Source organism: Lytechinus pictus, chromosome 11 (assembly GCF_037042905.1).
Source record: "Lytechinus pictus isolate F3 Inbred chromosome 11, Lp3.0, whole genome shotgun sequence".
In the NCBI taxonomy this organism is placed as follows: Eukaryota; Metazoa; Echinodermata; class Echinoidea; order Temnopleuroida; family Toxopneustidae; genus Lytechinus; species Lytechinus pictus.
The window spans coordinates 32,647,666-32,671,497 of NC_087255.1; the positions used below are offsets into that span (position 1 = coordinate 32,647,666).

Sequence of the window (23,832 nt, forward strand, 5' to 3'; positions counted from 1 at the left end):
TCTGGGGTGAACTTGACCTTTAAGTATTCCTTGGGATGTATCGCCCCCTTATCCCATTTCTTTCATGCCTATTGATTGGCCCCTGAAACCTTAGGTCTTTCTCTCTTACCTTGTCAGAGGTGCGTAGGAGTGTCTGATGATCAGAATCCTACCTTGCCATGTCAGAGGTCACAGGGAAGCTGGGGAAACGCATTATGTTCTACTCTAGCATGCCTAGCAGATGCTAGAACATTCAATACCTTTATGATGTTGTTTTTTGCGAGAATTGGAGGAAGCGGAGGAAACATGAGATCAAGATCAAGCAATGTGGTCGTTGTTGGAAAATGACAACCATTTATTTCTTTATATATTTCCCAAATGCAGGAAGCACGTTATGTTCCTGAACAAGCAAAATTTACCTTTTTCATGCATTCTTACAGAAATAAGATGGGAGCAGGCAACATTGATGTCTCCCTTCTATGAAGAATTATTAATGCTTTTTAAAAGTCAATCATTCATAATAATTTTCATTATTTTCTATTTTATGGTTTATATTCACTTGGCGTACAAGCAGTTGGTTGTCTTCTTACACAGTCTAATAACAAATGAGCTTAACCCATTTGGCCTCCATCAGTTTGGTCTAATAGGCGTTTGGTCTATACAACTCTTTGTTTTAAAACACCCTCTCATTTTTACTTAATCTCCTTTAATGCTCCTTTGGTTGAATTTCCACTTTGCCTACTTATCATTATTTAAAAAGAAACTTTGGTTTATAAACAGTTCAGTTAACCATATTCTAAGTAGTTGATATGAGACAATTTACCAAATGGATATTGGAAAAAATTAGGCATAGTCTAAATGAAAAATGGTAATTGAGCTAATGGGAAAAGAAAATCAAATGGTTAGTAGATATTTCAACCTTGTTTTCCTTATTTAGATAGTATCCTTCTTTGTGTTTTGCTTTTCAGTTGGGTAAAATGATTCTGGTTGAAGCTGGCCTTGGCAGAACTGAATCTGTGATCAAGAAAGATAGATTCCGGCTAACAGCTCCTGTAGGATTTGATTCAATCGTGGTAAATATATTCACAATTTCATCATTTTCAAATTTTATTCTCACTCTCATCTGTGGAGGTGTGGTTTTGATTCAGTTTTGGGGTTCTGTACCAATTGACCAGTTAAAAAATTACTTAGGGATCGGGGTGACTTCACCTCCGAACTGCTCAAAACAGCCCTGGAAATAAATCCTTGGGAATCCCCATGCATTGTATAGCTTATCCAGTAAAGCATAATTAGGCAGTAGATTGTGAAAAGCAACCACCAAAAATGGAGGAAAAAAACAACCTTCAGCTTGTGGAAATGGCAATCTGACAAACTCAAAGCATCACATTCCAAAATTGACAATATCCAAATAGTTCTTGGATGAGTTTATCACATACATTTATTATTCAATTAAATAGAAATTTGATAACCAATAAAGTTATTGAAATTCAAAGTTAAGCAATATTTTGTGAAAACAGTTATAATATGTATGCATCAGTGAATATGCAATAGTTGGGCTGAAGATGTGATGTCCCCACTTTCTTTTTTCTTATGTTATTACATAAAATCATAAATATTTCATATCTTCGAATATGTGAATATGATATGTCTCCCTTATAGCAAAGTAAGTTGCAGCAATAATTACCTTACACATTAAATCAGTTTTCAATCAAATTTTTTTCATTTTTGGTAGAAAAAATTTGTATAAATGTAATTTCATATAATAAAATTCAAATTAATAAATGGTAATATGACATCATTAGCTTGCTCATTGCATATTCGCGAAGACATGCATATAACAGATAATTAAATAAATGGCAAAAATATTTCCCCAACTTTCTGATAGATTTACTGTTTTCTAGCCGTCCTTTCATATGGTAAAAATTTCGCAATTTGAATGATGATTCCAGTGAAAAATAAGGCTAATGACAAATTTTTAGCACGTGTGAAACCAAACTAGAACATGATTAGAATCACGAACACTAATCACAATGACAAAATTCAAATTCTACTCGGGTAAATTCCAGTTAGGTTTCACTCATATTACGGTACAAATTTTTGTGTGAAAGGCTTGACCTCCAAAACATCTTTTGGGGTGCAGAGCTTACGTGGCCTTTCAGGCACGTCCGTATATAATACAATTGTGATGCACTCATCGTAGTTTTGTATTAGCGATGCAGTGCTTTGATTGACAAGTCACCAAGGACACATACCGCCTTCGCTCGGGAGTTCGAATTCAAATCACAGTTTCCGAGTGAGCGTGTGAATGGTCCGATGATTCTAAAGACGAAGTGCAATCATCACTACAACGATGATTCAAGATTCACGTGTGAATAGGCCTGAGGTAATTTCACTAGAATCATGACAAAAACATAATCCATAATGAAGAATGTTTGCCTTGCATCAGTATCTCTACATTACAACTTCAGCCAATTGTATACTGCTGTTATGCTACTGTGATACCCATTCGCTTGACTTTGCCAATCTTCAAAATAATATCAAACTTTAGGATATTGTATCTTTAACCTTTCCCTTAATTCCCTCATTTAACGTCATTCTTGCACTGACGGCATGCGTTGATATGCTCTTTTGCACATTTCCGTTGGCTAGACAATAATTAACCTGAGAACCACAAAGGAAAGCGCAGCTGTATCAAACAATGAAAGACAAAATAATTTACATGATGAATTAGACAAATGTTTTGCTAGGGATTGCCGCCTGAAATTATCTTTAGAGACAAAGAAATTTACATGATTCGTGCAACAAATGTCCTGTAAGGGATTTTCCCCCTGACATGGTCATCAACAGGTTGTTGTTTTGAATACTGAGTTCATAGTTCTGGGACACCATAAGTTTTTTAACCCCTACATGTACATGCTGGTATATACCTAGGCTTGGGGTCAAAGAAAGTAGAGCTCTTCAGATTGACTCTCATAACATTAAAACCCTTGCCCTTAACCATCCGTGGTATATCTTTTATGTATTCTGGCACTACTCCATACGTTGAGTGTGGTCCTAATTTAAAGTCCTTTACCATGCATTTTCAATGTGTGTCACACTCATTCTGTTGTGAGTTTTTTTATTTTGTTTTTATTTTGCTGCAGTGGTTACTTACAGGGATGGCAAACCACATTTTGTAAATCATAATCATTAAGTAATGCTCATCCCTCTTCCATTTATTCAATGTAAAAGTTCCTTTTGCGAGGGGTTGATTCCATTTTTGTCACAGATGAGGTAACTTGGTACAGCAGGAATTTATTCCTTGAAATGTAAATGTACCTTATTGATAGCTTTATTAATGTTGAGGTAATAATATGCATCTTTTAGAAACATTGGTATGAAGCGCTATGTAAATGATGCATATGATTACGATTATTATCATCATTATTGAAAGCAAACTTATTGTTGTATGAACACCATTAATGCAGCTGGTGAGTTGTCAATCTGGCTAAGAATTTGCCATAAGTCTGAATGTATTCCAATTAAAGATCATCCAGGATTTGTGTCTAAAAGCTTTGATATTTAGCCAAGAATCACAACAGGTGGATGTGAATAGGAGCTTGGCATACAGTGTGTCCCACAAAAAAAGGAAACCAGCATTCCCAGTTTTTTTTATCAACATAGACAAATGACTTATAGTCTTTCATTGAGAATTTGACATCATAAAATTCAGTTTTTCTTCAGTGTGATATGAATAGTTCACAAATACTTGTAGATGAGCAAGAAGACTTTTAAACCTCACTGTCAAAACCAAGTTGGACAAAACATGGATCAAAATTTATATAGAATACGAAGATCCTGAGTAAGAAAGGGTTGACTAATTAGCTTACCTTTTGTATTCGTTATGTTTCTTGAACTGTTAGTAGATTCAGATTCACAGATGTTTTGATGCACAACTCATATCTGCCATGCCTTATATTTCTTGTTTTGCAATTGGCCATGCATGAACAGTTTATGAAATATTTGGCCTCTTGTCATAGATTCATGATCACAATATATTTCAAGATTGTGACATCTATCTAGGTAAAGTTTCCCTTTTTTTTTTAAATACACTCTGTGTAACCATTCCACCGGTGCCAGGGGGTGGATCCGATAATCAGATGACTTAATGCTTAATGGTATGTTGACATGGTAATAGAGTGGAAATGAGGAGGAAATTATAAACTCTCCTTAGATTAAGTTCAGGGATGTGTGATACTTCATACTTCCATTATTTATTTTGTTGGAATTGAATAAGTGGAAGTCGGTTGTTTAAAAGAAGAAGAAAACTTGAAGAATAACAAATGATTTTTTAGAATATAAAGAAAGAAATGTATTAAAAGGGAATTAAAAATAAAGATATATGTAAAAAGAAAAAGAAAATAAATAAATAAATGACAAAATTAAAGTGAAAAGAAAGAGTTGTAATCAAAATGCAACTCTAGAAGTAAAATAACACTTGATTTTCAACCCATCATAGGCACACTGTAGAGTCTTGAAGTTTGATTTTTACTTATTTTTCTTGTATTGATAATAATTATAGAGGTTAAAGAGTGACATTTCCACTATGCAGGGTGCTCAAGGCACTGTTATCATTATTACCCTAGCTTTAGCCCAGTCGGTCATTCTGAGGTGCAGAAGCATTTCAAGGAACAAATATTCATTAAATGTATTTCATTCTGCAGTGAACTACAGTTCACAACTGAAATCATGAAAATGGCTGAAATATTTTACATAGATCATAATATTTTCCTCTGGTTTTTTTCTTTCTTCAGACCCCAGGAAGATTCTCTGCTATGAGCCCGAGTGGTGGAGATGGTGCACATGATCTCACTGCACCAAGCAAATGCAATGAATATGTGATATTCGACCATCTTCAGGTAAAACCGATATGTTTGATTGAGTATACCACATCACAAGCCAGCGTTAAGAGTGTTAGGTTGTAAATGCCTCAATTTCTACCTTTCTCAAAGCAATGAATTGTCTTTTTCCTGAACCTTTATAAAATATATACATGTACATTGCCGTCCACTATGTTTCTGTGGTTTTACCATGCAGAAATCAACCATTATTTTACCATTGTTTCTGTGGTAACACTTTTTTTTATCTGTTAAATTCTTGTAATTTGAAAATATTTACTGAAAGTTTTGCCCTGAAAAGTATAACTAAAAGTTGTATTTAAAATCTTATTCTGGTGTCATTCTAAGGTTTGGGATAATGTGGTCAAGTTTTTTCACCCAATTGAGCATGGAGAAGCCTTCAGACATTGGACTGTATGACGACTCTGTTGCAAGCTCTCTCTCTCTCTCTCTCTCTATAAGATTTAATTTGGTAATCAATACTTCTAAATGGCTTTTAAATATTCTTGCAAATATTTGGTATCTTTTCATTGATATTAGCATTATGCATTGTGCAAAAGAGTTCACAAAAATGGCTGGAATACTGAATGTGTATGTAATCTGTCTGATCATTTACCATTCAGTCTACATACATGTATTTTGAACATTAGTGATAAATAATTGTACCAAATTGTCCATATGCCCATACACTGCCTTTCATTCAATGATAACTTATGTGGTGTTCATTTGAAGGCATGTGTGTCTTACTAGGGTGAGGATGTGTGTTTGTGTGTGTCTGCTGTGTGTTATACAATTTTAAGCAGTATGGGTGTGTGAGTGTGTGTATATTTTGTATGGGTGTGGGTCTTCATATATCCCACACACCTCTTGCAAATGTTATAAACTTGTGTGGTTGTGCCAATGTAAAGGTGTGTGTGGTTTGGGTGTGTTTGTGTACCCGATGTACCCCCAATATGCAGTGGGAAGCAGTTGAGTATAATAGAATTTGAATAATTTTTTTTTTTGTGTGTGTATTTATTATTCATGTACTTACTGCTGCACAAGGGGTAATATATGACCACAATTCATCATTCCCTTTTGTGTTTTTTGCTACTTTCACATATCTTTTGCAGTATCTATAACTTGGATATACCTTCTCATCAATAAGGGGAAAATAATGTCCAATTTGTATTAATACCTCTTTATCCAATCTTTACATTTATGTCAAATTAGTTAATGTATATGTGTGAGTGTGTTTCTTTTTTTTTTTTTTTTTTTTTGAGTATGCAAAGAAGTACAAATGGCTGGACATACTTAATTTGAAAACTTTTAGTTTTCCAGCTAAGTGGATTTTGTGCCTATTTTGTAGGATTTGTTAGTGATTTAAATTCATGTTTGAAAGCTAGAGTTTAGTAGAATATTTATAAATATTTATTATAACACTTTTAATTGAAATTGTATAATATATAATACTGTATAGAAATAAAAATATCAGAACTTGTTTTGGTATTACATTAAACAATGTTTAAAAGTATACAACAGGGTAGCCATGACTACTTTGTCAAATTTGAAAATACTATGCAAATGTAATTTGTACAATATGAAGCATAGTGTTTATTATTGCTGCTATGATTGCCATAAATGTAAAATGTTATAATTCAATATTATATATTAATGATGCCTTTGTAGAAGCATGTGATAATAATAGTGGTAGGAGCACCTGGAGCATCAAATATGACATGAGTTTATAAGAACCGTCTATTACTAGAAGGAAGGATTTAGTATGATAATGCACCACCATGTGTGTGTGTGTGTGGGGGGTCATGCTTTTGTATCATATGAGTATGTCAGTATTCTACCCATTGTGTGAGCAAGTTTGTTAAAAGTATCTGTTTTAAATGTTATAGATACTTACAGGGATTCCATTTAAAATCCAGTCCTTTTGATATAGCACCTTGTTCTTATGGTTACACTTGTTTTTTCCACTATAAATGTGTTGGTCACTTAACAGTGGTATCATTTCAAAAGTGACCTGTTGATCAATATAAACGATGAAAATTCATTTAAAAGAAAAAATGAACTTTCAAGAGCTTGAGCATTTTTTAGTAAGCGCATGAAAAAAGAAAGAGTTCAATTTTGGAAAGGTTACAACTTTTTTTGTATTTTCAATTTAGCAACAAGTTGATATATCTGGAAGGGTAAAATGCAAATGATTACTCGTCAAATGCCCTAATATTGAACATATAAAATGTCAGAAAAGTTATGGCTGATCTTCCTGATAAGCTTGATTAAATGTCTAGTGTGACTTTTTTGTATGAAATCAATTTCTTATCAAATCACTAATTCCCAAATGTCACTCTTGACACCTGTGTTCAATTAATGATTTTTTGAATTGCTTACAAAATGTTTATCCCACCATAACATTTATTGATTTATAGATTAATCCATAGTTATAGATTTATATAATAGTTTTTCTTTCCAGAATCTTGGATCTTTCTCAAATGGCATAATGTACGTTGTACCACATTCCAAAATGAACATATACCTTGATGATATAAATGAAATGTCAATTGCAATTTGCTGTGAACCTGATATTTGCCTAAACATTTGCCTAAATATTTGGAAATAAATGCATCCGTCCAAGAAAATTGAGTGAGTCTGTCCTTACTTACATGAGTAAATAAGGGTGTTTTAAAAAGTTAAAGGGCAAGTCCACCCACAACAAATATATTTGAATAAAAGAAAAGCATTAAAAAAATAACAATAAATTAATAAACTTTATCTGAATCAGATATAAAATCAGAATTTGATACATTTTGAAATGCTGTAAACAAATTATTTTACTTGCAATTTGATCAAATTATTAGTGTGATATGCTTTTCCAATTTTTCTCAATTTTTTTCAAATCAACATGTTGTTGGGTTGCACTTGGCCTTTAAATGTATATTTTTAATCACAGTTTGAAATATAGTACCAAACCTGCCACAAGTTTCAAAACCCAGCACTCTTACATTTATTTATACATATTCAGACCCTCTGAAATACTGATTAAAAGCCGGAAATGTGGACAAAGATGAATTTATCAAAGTATTTGTAAATAATTTCCTACAAGTTTTAGTTGAAAAATCAAGCAAAGGTCTTGAGGTTCTTATAGCAATCCATTAATTATTATGATATTGGTTAAAAATAAACAAATTGCATGAAATTAAATGAAGCTCCTATGTTTAGTGAAAGTCTGAGGTAAAGTAACAAGATCTGTAAGAACTATATTTGAAGTAAGCAGATGAATGTGTAGATCACTAGATCTATGAATTCAAATTCATATTTGTTCATTCCAAACAGAAAAATACTTCAAACTACCATTGCATACAATAACTTCTTATAATTTATCTGAGAATTAACATTAAGTGAAAATGATCAAACAAATTATTTAGTTTTATTCAAACAGTGACCTTTAAAAATTGGTAGAAAAAGGTGATGTACTCAAAAGCATAACTTGTATAATATAGCCCCCCTTCAAAGTAATAATGACTGAATAAATAAATAAATCCTTCATATTATATAACACGCTATTATGTAATTTATGTTTTTATATTTTAAAATCTTTCTGGAATATACCACAATTGCATCATAGTTTCTTACAGTGAGCTATATGTTACAAATTGAAGACTTTTAATAATTTACAAGTTTTAAAATTAAATATATAGGCATTTTTATTTTCTTATTCCTAGTACATATTCTTGAAGAGATCCAGTAATTTTTTTTTCAGAATTCACGTTTTGGTATATTAAGCAAATCACAAATGTAAGACGAATGGTAAACATAAACAACAAACAATATTTCTTATTTGCAATGGGTTCTTTATTTTGGTGGTAAATGTTACAAACTCTTAAAATACAAAACATATGTGATTCGTTTTTACAGACAGAAACTGCAGAGGAAAATATTATTTTTTTTACATGAACGTATTTTTTTTATTGACACCTACAGAAAACTTTTCTTCAAAATATCTTGGGTAGTTCCCTCAGTTTAAAGGTTATCAGACATTGATCATAAAAAAGATCTCTTGGAAATACAATGCCTGCTATAGGCTGCGGAGTTGATTGTGATGGAAAAGAGTAGAAGTATGAGTAGTAGTAGTAGTAGAAGTAGTAGTCGTAGTAGTCGTAGTAGTAGTAGTCGTAGTAGTAGTAGTGGTTGTAGTAGTAGTAGTTGTAGTAGTAGTAGTAGTAGTAGTAGTAGTAGTAGTAGTAATAGAAGTGTTGGTTGTCCTAGAAAATTAGGAAAAGGCAGAGCAGTTCTAGTTTTTCAGCCTTTTTTAATGGTAAAGATTTTCTTTCGTTTTTTTCTTTTGTCTTAAAAAACCGATCGTTTAGGGGGTTTTTAATATTTTTTTTTTCATTTCAATTTGTATTCATAATGTTTTTTATATATATAATAAAGCCATGCACCAATGTTGAGCGAAATGAAAGCGACTATACAGAACAACGCTCTATGTCTAAACAGCGCGCAGGATTTTTTTTTTGTTATTTGGCGAATCATGGCACAAAAAAGCTACAACTACATGTATAATTTTGTATATCATTGTGAGGTAGAGGGACTAGAGTCTGAAACCGAGACTATGGTTCATAAATCATGAAAAGTAGTCGATATGCATGTGAATACGGCAAAATGGCGTACAAACTTTAGTAATACATGTATTGTGCCATGAATCTGATGAATGAGTTATCTGCTCTTAATACCAATGTATAGTATTATGTAAGCAATTAAGACATTTAAACGTTCTCAAGAAGTCAAAATGATAATTAAAACCCTCTTTAACAAATAATCAAGGTTCCTAAAATATTGAAATGTGTAAAACATTATCATCACAACAATTAAATGATTTTTTTAGGCTAAAGAAACCATCGATTGACTTAGATTTTTGCTTGTTCATTCACATTTTCATAATGATGTTAAATCCTATAATTAATATTCATTACGTTATAGGTACTTATTACGCATTAAATATCATGCGCGAATTGGCACTTAAGCATAACTTTTAGTCGGACTTGAACATGAATTTGTTAATTTTCGGTGATATTAGTGGTACGCGGGAGACTGGCTCAAGTTTGGGAGTATGATACTAACTTTCGTAACCCTTAGTCCATGGTGTAGGAAACAGTTTCCCTTTGCATAATCGAAAGATGACAATCGGCCTTCTGGTAGTTTTGTTTTTGCGCATGCGTGCAAAAAATGATGCGCGCAAACAATTACACGGAGTATAAACGCGTGAGTGCAATTAATTTTGCGATGTTACCGCCTACAATGTGGTATGGTTTTAGTATGAGCTTTCATGCAGTTTGTCAATGATGAAGAGGAATCTAGTAAAAAACTTTAACACAGTGAGAAACTTCTTGGTGTTTTTTTTTGGGGGGGGTTGTGTGTTTGTTTGCTATTTGCTTAAGATATCTCGCAGTTGTCAATAGACTACGTTAGTTCAGAAATATATACTTTAGAAGGTCAAAAAGGGGCCTAAGCTTTCGATCCTAGCAGAATCTTCGTCGGAGGCAATATACTTTCTTTCTTCATTCATGTCACCATCGGCTACGTCTCGGATTATATTGATCTAATTTGGGCATTATGAACCACACATATCTTTTTTATTGTTGTGACATTTCTATCTGATGTGAGAATAAAACTTCGGATGAAACTGCAATGGACCGCAATATTACTTGTGTCTCGGATCAGTCAGGTCGATACGCAACGTCTGCAGTTTGCACGAGTGTGAAGTACGGGACTTGTTGAACTCCTGCATCCGTACGTGATTCTCTAACTTCCAGGTTTTTTTCACGTTTTGGCGGTTAACCTAACGTGTAACGAAAATTTCACATTTGGGATATATATACACGGAGGTCTCTCATTCCCATTTCTACTATAACATACCTCCATGGCTCATCAGAATTTCCAAGACAGTATGTAACCAAGAACATGATTTAATTTAAAGTTAAGTCCTTGTTATACGTGGTGTTGGGAGCGGCGGCACTGGGCGGAGGGCATTTGGACGCGATGTGATTTCTTATTTTGTCTCGTCTACATAGCTGCAGTATAGTACGAGACTATAGGCGCCGCATTTCCGATGACGACGCGGCGGCGTCAATTTTGAAATCTTAACCAAGGTGAAGTTTTTGAAATGTCATAATTTAGAAAGTATATGGACCTATAGTTCATGAAACTTGGACATGAAGAGTAATCAAGTATCCCTGATCATTTTGCACGAGTGTCAGGTCACATGACCAAGGTCAAAGGTCATTAGGATCAATGAACTTCATTTGACTATGTTTTGGGTATCAACATTGAAATCTTGTCCAAGGTTAAGTTTATGAAATTCATTGTCAGTTAAAATGAGAGAAATAATCTATTTAGTGTTAAAATGTTTCCAGTCATGCGTTGGATTTCAAAAGAAAGAGAGACCTTAATATGCCATTGCGTTCTTAGGAAAATTCTGTCAGCGCTTTGGGTAATGGTAATAGCTTGCATGAGGTAGGTCTACCCAGTAGTGAATTAAACATGCTTGGTGCTCTCAACTCGATGATAAATGTGTGTGTACATATCGGCTGCGTCAAAAGTCTGTAAATAGTGGATTTGTAATGCATCAACTTTTCTTTTACGGAGTATGCTATGTACAGTCTTAAAAGTTTTATGTTTCAATTGGTATCAGCTATATATTTTTCACTCGTATTGTTTGGATTGTATCATATAAATAGGTGACAATTCTTGAAATCGAGTTACCCTTTAAAACTGGTTCAACTGTTATTAGGCGTATATTAAAGTGATATAGACTTATATTTTTTTGTGACGATAATGACTTTGATGTAGCAATGCAAATCTGCTAGTGTTTTGACCGGTCACATGACTGTCACATGACTTGTAAGAACAGTCACACTGGTGAATCCGACTCCACACCGACCAAGTCCACCCCCAACAAAAAAAAAAACGATTTAAATAAAAAAGAGAAAAAAATCAAACAAGCATTAAGTGAAAATTTCATCAAAATCGAATGTAAATAAGTAAGTTATGACATTTTTAAGTTTGGCTTAATTTCACTAAACAGTTATATGCAAACCCAGGTCGGTATGCAAATGAGGTAACTGATGATATCACTCACTATTTCTTTGTAGTTTAATATATGAAATGTGAAATATCCTAATTTTCTCCTCATTGTCCTGTGAAACGAAGTTTTTATTTCTCCCTGAACATGTGGAATTACAATTGTTTAACATTTTATGGTTCAGTGAAGATGGTCCTTATTTTCAAATCTGTGAAAATTGAAATACTATATAATTCAAACTATAAAAACAAAATAAATAGTGAGTGAGGGACATCGATTCTCTCATTTGCATGTGACTAAATTGTGCATCTAACTACATTGTGACAAATAAGTGAAACTTCGAAATGTCATAACTTTCTCATTTTATATCCGATTTTGATGAAATTTTCAGCGTTATGCTTGTTTGATTTTTCTCTATTGATTAAAATCAAAAATTTTCCGGGGTGTACTTGACCTTTAGCAATGGCATATCGGTTTGTATTAATAGAGACAGTTTCTTTGGTGTGACTGCAGTGATCGAACATTGATTCTCCATTAAGTCACGATGATTATGATTAATGCCTTATAGGTATAAATTCCATCACATATCGTCTGGTCAACAAACAAATCAATTAATGTACCCTTGACATTCTGTTATTAAATACAAACTGATATTACTTATGATACTGGGTGCCAAAATATTCCCGTACTTTTTTCTGAAGTGGTCGAATATACTTCTATATCGGGTGCCTGCTCACAATGACATCTGAAGTATTTAAAAAAGAAACGTTATCACAATGTATGTCAATCAATAATATGAAGGTCTTCTGGATCATAATATCAGACATAATCACATGACCTATTATTATTTGGAGTAAATCGGCTTGAATATTTTCACGGAAATTAACTTTAGAGAAGGAATATTAATTTAGCCATCATTGAAGAAGTATTAGCTCATTCCAAGTTATTGATGTGTAGTATAGAAGTAGTAACTATAATAACAACAATAATAATAATGACAGTTGCAATAAATTTCATAACAATAATAATTATAATAATAGTCATAATAACATTGTTGATAATGACATTGGATAGTACAACAATCTTTATTCTATCGATGTTTCTACCAAAATACGGTTTCAAAATATCCTGTTCAACTTTTCTGAACACCATTGGAAAAGAGAAAACAAATCGAATTGTACATCAATTATAGATATGATTTCAAACTCATTTGATGACAAATCCCATTGTTACTGATCTTTTATTTATTCCTATCAACATTTGATAAATTTCATTTCACCCTTTTTTCGGGCAACCTTCTTCATGTTAAATGATCACATTCGACTTTTCAGAGAAATCTACGAAGCAATCAAGAATCTTCTTAGAGCTAAATATACATTACCCTTTTATAAAGAGAGACACCCCTTTTGATTTGCGCCGGGAAGACGAGAAGACATTCGACATGTGTGACTTTTTCGAAGTTCACGCCGACTCAGTGTCTGCACTTAATTACATCAGTTTTGCTCATCATTTATGTTCGCATTTGTGGTGTATGTCATAGTTCAAGGATTTTCCAGGATAGATGCAACGTTGGAATCATTTGATGTCTTCACAAAAGGTTATGCTCCCATGACATCAGTCACACAAACGAAACCTAACCCAAACCGACCGATAGTATGTCATTGAAAAAGTGTATTATTAGTTTGATCGGTCTGATGTTGGTTCTGTTCATGTCACCGCGACATCAACACTAGCTAGTTTACTTAAGTAACAAAGAAACAACAAAATAATCATATAATCGATTTTCAACACATTTAACAGCTTCTTTTACAATTATCGATCACATTCTTATCAATGGTAAGTAAACTACAATAACAAAAGATACATTTTAGCACATTAAATGGCATATTAGCAAATAGATTGTTTTGAAACAGTTCCATGAACAGCTCCACTTAAAATGTTTAAGTGAAAGAGCGCACTTTGCCTTTAAAAATTATTGTTTTCCAAATTGTGCAATGTTCATCTTAATCAAGAAGGTATAGTGGCATATAACTGCATTTGTGCCGTCGATGGAGTGGGTGATTAACATAATCCGATTATTAATTATAAAATACCCGTTTATCTGGATCTGCTATCATAATAATGACGCAGTGACCTAGTCCTCGTGTGCTTCCTTTTTTTAAGAGGATGTTTTATTGGTTGTGGCCTCTTCGGGTGGCGTCTTGATCTTCGGTACTCTTTTCTTACTGCACGAGCATTCGTGGACAATGAGATTGGGAACTCGCATGATTTGGATGTCTCCGCCTTCGGCAAATACCAGCGCGTCGAAATCCTCGGTGCGCGATGGACGACATTTGCGGTCATGCCGCGGCGATGGACCGCCAACTTGCATGAGGTTGGCCATGAAGCTTTCGAAGGTCATGGAACTGGTTGGTGCGAGGCATGACCCGAAGCAAACACTCGTTGTAAGTCTCCGAGGGGATATGATCCGGTGCCATCCAAGATCCGAGAAAGAAATGTCCAGCGTCCGACGGCAACAACCTGGAAACCCAGAACATGTCAATGTGTTGCTGCGGATAACCGGAAAAGGAAAATAAAGAAGTTCGTGATACTTTTTTTAAACGAAATGAAACTCGATTTCAACAATAGACTTATTGCTCTATTTTGTATAGTATAGGGGGGCCACTTACATTGGCGAGTGGATACCATGCGCGACCAAAAAACACGTAAACTGATGTCTTTTTCAAGATAGGGCACGTTACGTACGTATAACGTAATACGGGTGTCAAAAACACTAAAATAATGAAAAAGGGGATCTATTTCGCTAGGAAAGATACTTGTTTAGGGTCAAATTTGCGAGGGTATAAAAAAGACTAAAATGTTTTATAAAGGATGTACTTTTTGCCCCGTCAACACTACGTGTTGGAGTCCGATTTGCGCGAGGTTTTGGAGGTTGGGCCGTACTATACCCAATGATGTAGGTAATGTTAAAACCGACGACCGACGTCCGTGACATAACTAAAATATCGCTGTACTTGTTTAGGGGTGCGATGCAGGGAATACTTATTAAGGGTATCGTTTTGTTTCCAATACTTGTTAAGGGTAGGGTTTCACACGCCAATACTTGTTAAGGGGTGCATTTTCAGAATATGGGAAATACTTGTTTAGGTTACTTTTCGAGACCCCATGGACGCGCGCATGGTATCCACTCGTCAATGGAAGTGGCCCCCGGGACAGTATACAGGTATATTTTCGTAAACTGCCCTTCTTTACCCTTGTAAACTTCGTTCATTGAGTGACAAAACAGTCTGGTCGATTGCATTGATCCCACCGCTGCCACCAAATGATATAAAGGGCTAAACGTGGCGGCTATCAACAATGCCATTCAAATTGCGGTTTACAAAGTATACCATATAAAGATGGCATGGAATTATACTTTCAATTTTTAATAACAAACAGAGCAATGTGGAGGATGACTGAGAAGATGAGATGGACATCTTACTTTTAAATGATGCATTTAAAAATGTAATAAACCTCATGCAATGACAGGAAAGTATTTCTTTGAGACACAACTCCATTATCATTCTATGATATTTTGAATGATGTTTGGCGTAATTATCATATACATGTGTGTCTACTTCAAGCACAGGACCCCTAATATCCAGGAACCAAATTGTTTTTAAGATACACTAAGTCCATCTTCATGATCTTATTAAAGAACTTGATGAAAATATAATATATTCCGACTGATCATCTCTGTTAATTAACTTTCAAGTTCAGGTCTACTAACTTCGGTACAAAGTTTAAGAACATTATGAAGATATAAAATACTATGACTTGATACAATCTCTGTCGATAAACTGCAGTTAGGATCTACTTACTTTGGCATGAAATCTTCAGTTCCTCGCCATGCTACCGCTCTTCGTTCCCGGATCTGTCTTTCTACGACGTTGGGTTGTGTCGTTCGCAGTGTTGCCGTCGTCGTCGTCGACAAAGAGGCGGTCGAGGGGTTCGTCCCATTGAATTCGACGTCGACCACCAGTACGGGCAGCTTGTTTGACTCCATGGGGATGAAGTTGCTGATGGTTGGGTTGCCGTTGTCGTTGCTGATCACAGAGAGTTTCAGAAGAAGCGTGTTGTCCTCTTGAAGTGCCCTGGAAACAAGTGATGATCCTTGGGGAAGTGAAGCACTCTTCCACGTCCATGGTGCGTCATAGGAGATGTTCTGAACTGATATACTCTCCCTGTAAGCACCTACAGAAAAGGATAAACCGCCAATTGGTCTAAACCCATTTCGTTGATTTACATTTGCAATTAATCTATAAAAAGCATTTGGTCTACTTTCAGATACGACGTAGACTATCAATTTGGTGCAATTGTCGTTTGGTCTACACTTTACTAGATCTAATACCCACTTAGCCGATTACCAAGTTCGTCAAAATGATGGCAAGTTGGTTGTCTTCTTATTACTTTTTTACTTATTAAATAATGTTCCCATAAGTATACACTAATATCATCTTGTTATAGACCAAGATAATATTAGACGAAATGGGTAGCCTACGGCGGCTGTACACCCTAACCTACTGCTTTGTCTTCTTTCTGGTTTGTCTTGTATCACATGGTCTAGTCCTACTCATCTTCAACGATTTAATTTAAACAATTTAGTTTAAATGTCATAGGTCTAAAGCTCATTTACCATCTAATTTCAAAAGTGAAATATAAGCTTTGTGAAATAAGAAGACTAAGTATAAAATACACGAACTGGATATTGGACATCATGAAAATTAGACTAAGTTATTATCAGGCCAAGTGTGGGGTAGACCAAATGACAGTCGGACCAAATTGATAGCAGAGCAAACGGGTGTGGCTCGTTTGGTATTTGACTATCTGGCCCGTATTTCAACTATAAAGTTTAGTTTAAACTCTGGTTTAAGTTGCGGTTTAACTATGTGCAGCTTGTTGTGACACAAATTTCTAACACAAGAGGTTTAAATTGTCAGAACAATCAGTGGCGGACTGGGGAGTAGGGGTTTAACCCCCATCTCGGGCTCTCTAAAAATAATACTTTAAATTAAGGAGTGTGGGATGAAACTCCCAACACGCTTTCCTGTTTACGAGGAGTCGCGCAAGCAGAACAGTGGCAAATCAATTTTTAAGAGAAAAAAAGCTGTACCCTTTATGATGGGTAATAGCCGAGGAGCTGCTTTTGCTTTAAAATTAAAATTTGAGCTATTTTCCTTACCTTCTCCCGACGTCGGGAATTTGGCCACGATGGTGACGTTGTGATGGACAGTTCTCGGACGGGTGTTGTCATGGTTACGGGAAGTCGGAGAGCGGTTTCCCGCCGGCAAGAGGACGATCGCACCACGAATAACAATGGCGTTGTTGTTGAGTTCGGCGGGCAGCTCGAATCGGTAGCATTCATCGGATTTTCCCGCTTCGTTCGGTCCACCACACTGGATACGAACTAGTGAGAGAATAAAAAAGTTGTACGAAATTCGTTTATTGTCCGAAACAAAGTCCGAAGCTCCATCCTGGGGCCCCGTTGCATCAATGCTACTAACTACCGTGATTGCAGTGCTAAGCAGCCAATCAGAATCAAGGCTTCCAGGGAAGTTACAATTCAATGGCAAAGTTAGCATCTTAGTAACTGTTATGAAACAGGCCCCAGTGCCCCTTCTTATAAAGAGTTACGATTGATCCGATCAATCTCATATGTATGGAAATCCATCAATGTCATAATTCTCTCTTTTGGAAATTTGTTCAATGTCATTTTAAAACAAAGAAAAGCATACTGAATTTTCAAGAAAACAAACAATGGATATACGAATATACGTTATGTTTAGAAAATATTTTGAACAAACATGTATTTTAGATGTTGACGTTACTAACTTTCCATAGTTACGCTCCCACACCACTGCACATCTTCAACTGCTGCCCGGACCAAGAACTAAAACCAACTACGGTGACAGATCCTTCTCAGTTATTGCCCCGAAGCTCTGGAACAATCTCCCCATTAATGTACATGAGGCATCATCGTTAGAACTGTTTAAGTCCCTCCTTAAAACCCACCTCTTTTAATAAGTTTCACTTCCCTATTTTTCGCTTCTTTTGTTCTGTATTAAATTATCCCCCTTAGTTAATTGGCGTTATCATATAGTGTTCAGATTTTTTAAGTCGGATTGTAAGCTTAGTTATTAGGATTATTTAAATTTACATACATGATTATCGACCCGTTATATTTAAGTTGTGTATTCACCGATTATCTCTTTATTTGTACGTATAATTACTTTTTCGTAATTTTGTTTTCACTTTCAGTTCCTTTGTTGTTCTTTTTCTGAGATATCTTGTATTTTCCCCCTTCTTTCTTAGCGCTTTGAAACTTTTGTATAAAGCGCTCTATAAATTTTGTATATTATTATTATTATTATTATTATTACGACTGATCGGATCAATCGCAACTCTTTATAAGACGGGCCCCTGGTGACATCTCCAACAACGGAATGTAATTTTAAAAAATATATCTATTTATATTGTAAAACAAGCCTTGTCTCACAAAGCTATGCTTTAAAATCATACATTCAGAGTTTATTTCTGCGCAACAAAAATAAATGTAGTAACCACTAAAACTAAAAAGAAAATTGATAAATGAAAAAATCAAAAGGTAAGTTCCTTTCAATGGGGGAAATGATTACTTAACTATTTTCAAAATTAACTGTCATCGATATGAATTATGTTAGTGATAGTGAACCTTCTTTCTATCTCTTTTATAGAAGTAAGAAATTTCCGGACAGGAAATAACTATCAAGTAGCAAGTGAAAAACGAAACCCTTTGGAGACCTCCTTTTCATCGTTTTATTTTGTTTGTGTCCATATTTTATTGAGGAACATATCTGTCATTTTGATCAATGTATTCCACATGCCTGCTTCTGGGCCGAAGAAACTCATACCACCTGGTAAGATTCTCAGAGAATATTTCCCCGAAAAATATTTCTTTTTCAACTTTGAACTTGAGACACAAATACAAGGTCAGACGGAGAGGCCAGCGAGAGAACAGTCAGATATAAACACAAAAAGGACATAATTTGAAGAGAATGTAATCATTCATTTTTTGTATAAATCAAGTTAGTTCCTGGTATCAGTGACGTATTGAAATAATATAATGTCAGATAATATTTATTCAATTTATACATTAATCCACATAATTTTTCTATTTTTCAATTATAGTTACTGTCTCATTTGACTTGATTTTTATCTGATTTTTTTCCCTCAAGGTATACACATTAGTCGCCTTGAATATTGAACGATATTTGCTGTTTCACAAAGAAATACAGTTATGTGGAAAGATAGATTACTAGATAAGAAGGCACATATCGCAAATTATTTCCAAGAATTTCTTTGCTATATTTTCACTCCCTTATACGAAGTCAAGTTATGATTTAGCCCTTTTGTGTATACAATATTATTTTGTTAATACAGGACCGAATAGTAAAAACGTTTACGATCAATCCTGAAAAGCTTGGTAATTTGGCAATACCAAGTAAATATTATTTTTGTGTGCACATCGTTTTTAAAAATTATGACATATTACGAAGTCAAATTGTCTGATTAGAATATATAACTTTGAAAGATACACATTACATCTTTTAAAATACGAGGTGATTTTATATCCAACCCAATTTATTTTAATTATGTGAAATGTATATTGCGCTTAATACAAAAAGGAAGTTAGGATTGAATTAAAATATGAAATCAATTACAAAATAATAAATTAAGAGGATTGCCTAATAAGGCAGGTCTTATAAAAGTACTTCGGTTAGCAAATGGCTATAGGATTTCAAAATAAAAATAATCAGTACTATTCTCCATTCAACAAAATATTTTGTGGTAATTGTTACATAATATACCTAAATGGTAAAGAAAATGTTACCTCAACCACATGAAAGAATGAAGAATATAGACTTATTTCAGGTAACTTTCTTGACTTTTTTTACTCTCGATAAACTTTCCATTTTTTACACTGGAAATATTATATTTTTTAATTATTAACTTTTTATTATCATTAGTGGTGGTATAAAATGTTATTTGGAGGACTTAACTCATCGTTATAATCATTACAACATCATAACATTCTCGGATTGATATGTTTTAGAGAGTGAGATTTTTTCCGAAAAAAAAAATATTCGAGCACATCCATTTCCCTCGTTGATCATGTTGATCATCATACCTAAAAGCTAGTAAAAGTATACTCAATTATTATTCTCATAAGAAAAGATTCATTGGACTTTCCCCTTTACACAGAGTTAATTTCCATTTTCCAATTCGTTATGTACTACACATCTGCAAAGTTATTGTAAACATATCAGATCGTGATAATTATATTGATCTGCAGAACCTTCAAGTTTTTCCCAACCTTGGTATGAGTGAACAAGTTTTTAAAATTAAATGTCAGAAATGTTCTGAAACGAATTAGGGATCAACTGCATTGAATTCAGTTTATATTATACTATAAACATTATTTCTTTCACATTTCTTTTATATGGTATATATTAAATTTCTTTTTAAAATGAGATATGTCTTAATTGTACATTGAGAAATATTTATTTTCACAGATTATGTCCTACTTAATAGTTGATGTGCTTTACACAGTAAAAGAAGATATAGTCGCATTCGAGTTACTAAAAAGCGATCTAGTAAAACTTGAACAAATTCTAGTAAGACATGAGATGATTACTGGAAATATAGTTTTAGGAGATATCTGGGTTATTGACAAAACATTAGACTCTGGCTAGTGAAGTGATCAGATTCTGGCAAAAACAAAGTATCTGCAAGTCTAGAATAAAGTTTTGCCGCCTTGCCTTGATTTCTGGTGATCATGGTGATTTTGACTAAAATTACGTTCCGAGTGACTAGAATCGTGCTCCTAGATGATAGATATAGGTTCTACACTGCAAAAACACCAATGTTAATTTAACACCAGCCCGGTATCTATATCGAAAAAAAAAACAGAGAAGTGTCGAAACAACACCAGTTTAGAATCAAACCGATATCGTTTTAACAATATGCTGTAATGCCTATCTGGTGTTAGCCTAACGCCAAACCGGTGTTGTTTCAATACCTATCTGGGGTTTTTTGCAGTGTACTCAAATAATGTGGGCCATGTTTCATAAAAACTTGTTGTAATAACAAATTTGCAATCGCAGGTTTTCGCTGCTGTAATCAATCAATTTGATTGATTGACAGTAAACTAGTCAATAAAATGCTATATTTGTTATGATAGCGAGTCTTTATGAACCGGGACGCTTGTCATGTTGACTAGGATTTAGTTAATTTTGACCAGAAAGTTGCCGGTTCTCAAATCTTATAGGATTTCTATATTAACATTACTAGAATTCTCCTCATTTTTACAATAATTTTTGTAATTTGTTAGAAACATTCCATCACTTGTACCATTAAGTAGTGTGTTTTCTTGATTTTTTTTCTTATTAACATCGCTACAATTGCCTTAGGGAAGATAATCTGAGATCAATTGTACCAAATTCTGGCCATTTGACTATATTCTCAATTGAAAATGTGGAAAGTTTGATCAAGCTCCGCCCTCGTGATCCGATAATATAATTCGTTCAATCTCGCATTATAGAGCTTAACATTACTATCCATTTTGAATACATTAAGGGTTGTTGTTTTTGGAGGGATGCATTCAGACGTTCTTTTGCGAATAGAAGGAGTCTCAAAGAATTTATATAGTCATCATAAGTTATTCATAGTGTTTTTCCGACAAAAAAAACTATAATCATTATGATAGCCGCAATTTCTTTTAAAAAGCAGAATAGGTATTGCAGTCATATGGCATATCTATATAACAAAGAAGCTACGTTTAACAAAAAAAAATGATTTAGAATAACTTCAATCAATAAGAATCTGTACAAAACAGTAGAAAGTGCATTTACCTTAAATTGTCCTTAAATTACAAAAATGAACTTTGTCATATCGTAACAGATCATAATATTAAGTGATGTAAAATGTTTGGGTTTTTTGTACCTACAACTAGACATACAATATATACTACCAAATGAATATGGGTAACGAAATCCTTAGAAACAGTACTTATCAAAATTATAATTCTTTGAAAAAATAGAATATCCGCTTGAGATGAAGATGAGATGTCCTTGAAAAAAAATTATACATATATATAAATATCAAGTTCATGGACTTCTCTCTTAACACTGACTAATATGAGATTTTTATAATTACAGTACTGTAGTTTTATGATTTTCAGCAGATACGACTTTGAGAGATATTAATATTTTATCATTTAGGATAGATATAAACGTTGAAGATATATGAAAGAGCTTAGATGAAATGTTAAAGAGAACTCCCTTAACAACAATTCACAAACTGCTGTCAAAATTGTCTGTTCCTTTGTCTATTTACTTCATCATAATTATATTGCATTCTGTTTTTTAATATGGAATAATTTTTTTGAGTAAAGATGGCTATTTAACGAGGTTTTTCACTTACGCATATCCGTAGAAGCATAGAATTCAGTTGGACATGACGGGGAACAAAAAAGTTATATTGTGTGCCTTCATTGATAGTTATTACAAATACGAAAATCGCACCCCTCTCAAAATACTAAGATTGACAACATGCTCCTATCATAATGATTGCGTAACAATCATGAACCAGCAGATCGCTCATGGTCGATATTCTTGAGAATTGCTGGTTTGTCCCCCTCGAATCAAGGGTCATGAACTATCAGGGTACCAGCAAAGCATGGCAATCAGTGGAATGACTGACTGACTGACCAAGGGAGTGTCTGACCGAAAGAGACCTACCTTCATCCGCAGTTATAGGTGTCCTACTTGGTCTCGAGCTACTTGGATGTGTGGTGGCTTCGTTGGTGACTACCTCCTCATCCGCCTCTTCCGATGCACCAGGTCGAGACGGTTGATGATCTCTTGAGGTATTCCTCTTCATGGCATGTACGGTCTCCAAGTAAATCATGGTTATCTTTGGGCTCGTGACAATAGAACCTTTCCTGATGATGGGTGGGCGTACGATCACCTTCTCTCGATGTTCGGGAAGGTCGGATGAACGCTCATGGCTTGGGTTGGGAGGGTTGTTGCTGGGATCCTTGCTGGCGATGAAGTTCTGGAACCACCTTCCTGCGTTCCTGACCTGCGTTGCGGATGGGACTTCTGGTGCAGGGTCATGGTGGTAGCTTGGTTCTCTCTGGAAGCTGTCCTGGGATCGCCCACGTCCAATCCCGAGTCGCCGACTGCTTCCACGTGGCCTGTGGTAGGGACGGGAGTTCCTCGAGCATTCCACGTAGCTGACCAAAGCGCCAACGATTAGGATGACTGCAAGATAAAGCAAAACCGACTTCGACAACGTAGCCATTTCGATGAATACGAACTCGGTTAAAGTCCACAAGACAACGAAGCGCGTACAATATCCAAAAGGAAATCAATAAAGCTAGCAAGAGCAGGCTGGAACAGCTAACATGAAGAGGAGAATCGTAGGCACTTGCCGGCAGTCTGACATCACAAACTGTCGTAGTGTAAACCTCCCATCGAAGCATTTTATAGCTGGGTCGACCCAGTGCTGTTGCCGCCAGTGCAGCGGAGAATGAATAATAGTTCATGAACAGGTGTAGAGTCTCCAGTGTGTCAGCCCAACGTCTACAGGTTGTGTTTCGTCGCACGATTGCCGACATGAAATAAGAATCGAATGACGATTACATGGTGAGACCTCGTTTGTGACGTCATAATTTTTTTCCAATACTCTGACCAATCGGATGCCTTCGTGAACAATTCACCGGGTTTCTCCGTTTGGAAAACTTTCTTTCTCCCCCTATTTGGTCCACTTAATCTTGAATGGAAAATGCCAACATCACTACTGATGGTGATCGACTGTACTGAAGTG

At 34.7% G+C, this 23,832-nt stretch overlaps 1 protein-coding gene and 1 long non-coding RNA gene across 2 annotated transcripts; one reads left to right on the forward strand and one right to left on the reverse strand.

Annotated features, from left to right (window-relative positions):
* Positions 1-939: 939 nt before the first annotated feature.
* On the forward strand, positions 940-7,485 carry LOC135155910 (uncharacterized). Its single transcript, XR_010295049.1, has 2 exons — positions 940-1,052; positions 4,773-7,485. It is a non-coding gene; the product is annotated as an uncharacterized LOC135155910 (long non-coding RNA).
* A 1,703-nt stretch (positions 7,486-9,188) lies between these two features.
* Positions 9,189-23,615, reverse strand: LOC129271200 (uncharacterized). Its single transcript, XM_054908576.2, has 4 exons — positions 22,743-23,615; positions 17,147-17,371; positions 15,786-16,158; positions 9,189-14,474 (listed from the first exon to the last, which is right to left on the reverse strand). Exons 1-4 carry the CDS (start codon positions 23,305-23,307, stop codon positions 14,084-14,086), a joined length of 1,554 nt encoding a protein of 517 aa, XP_054764551.1. The 5' UTR covers positions 23,308-23,615; the 3' UTR covers positions 9,189-14,083.
* Positions 23,616-23,832: the final 217 nt, after the last annotated feature.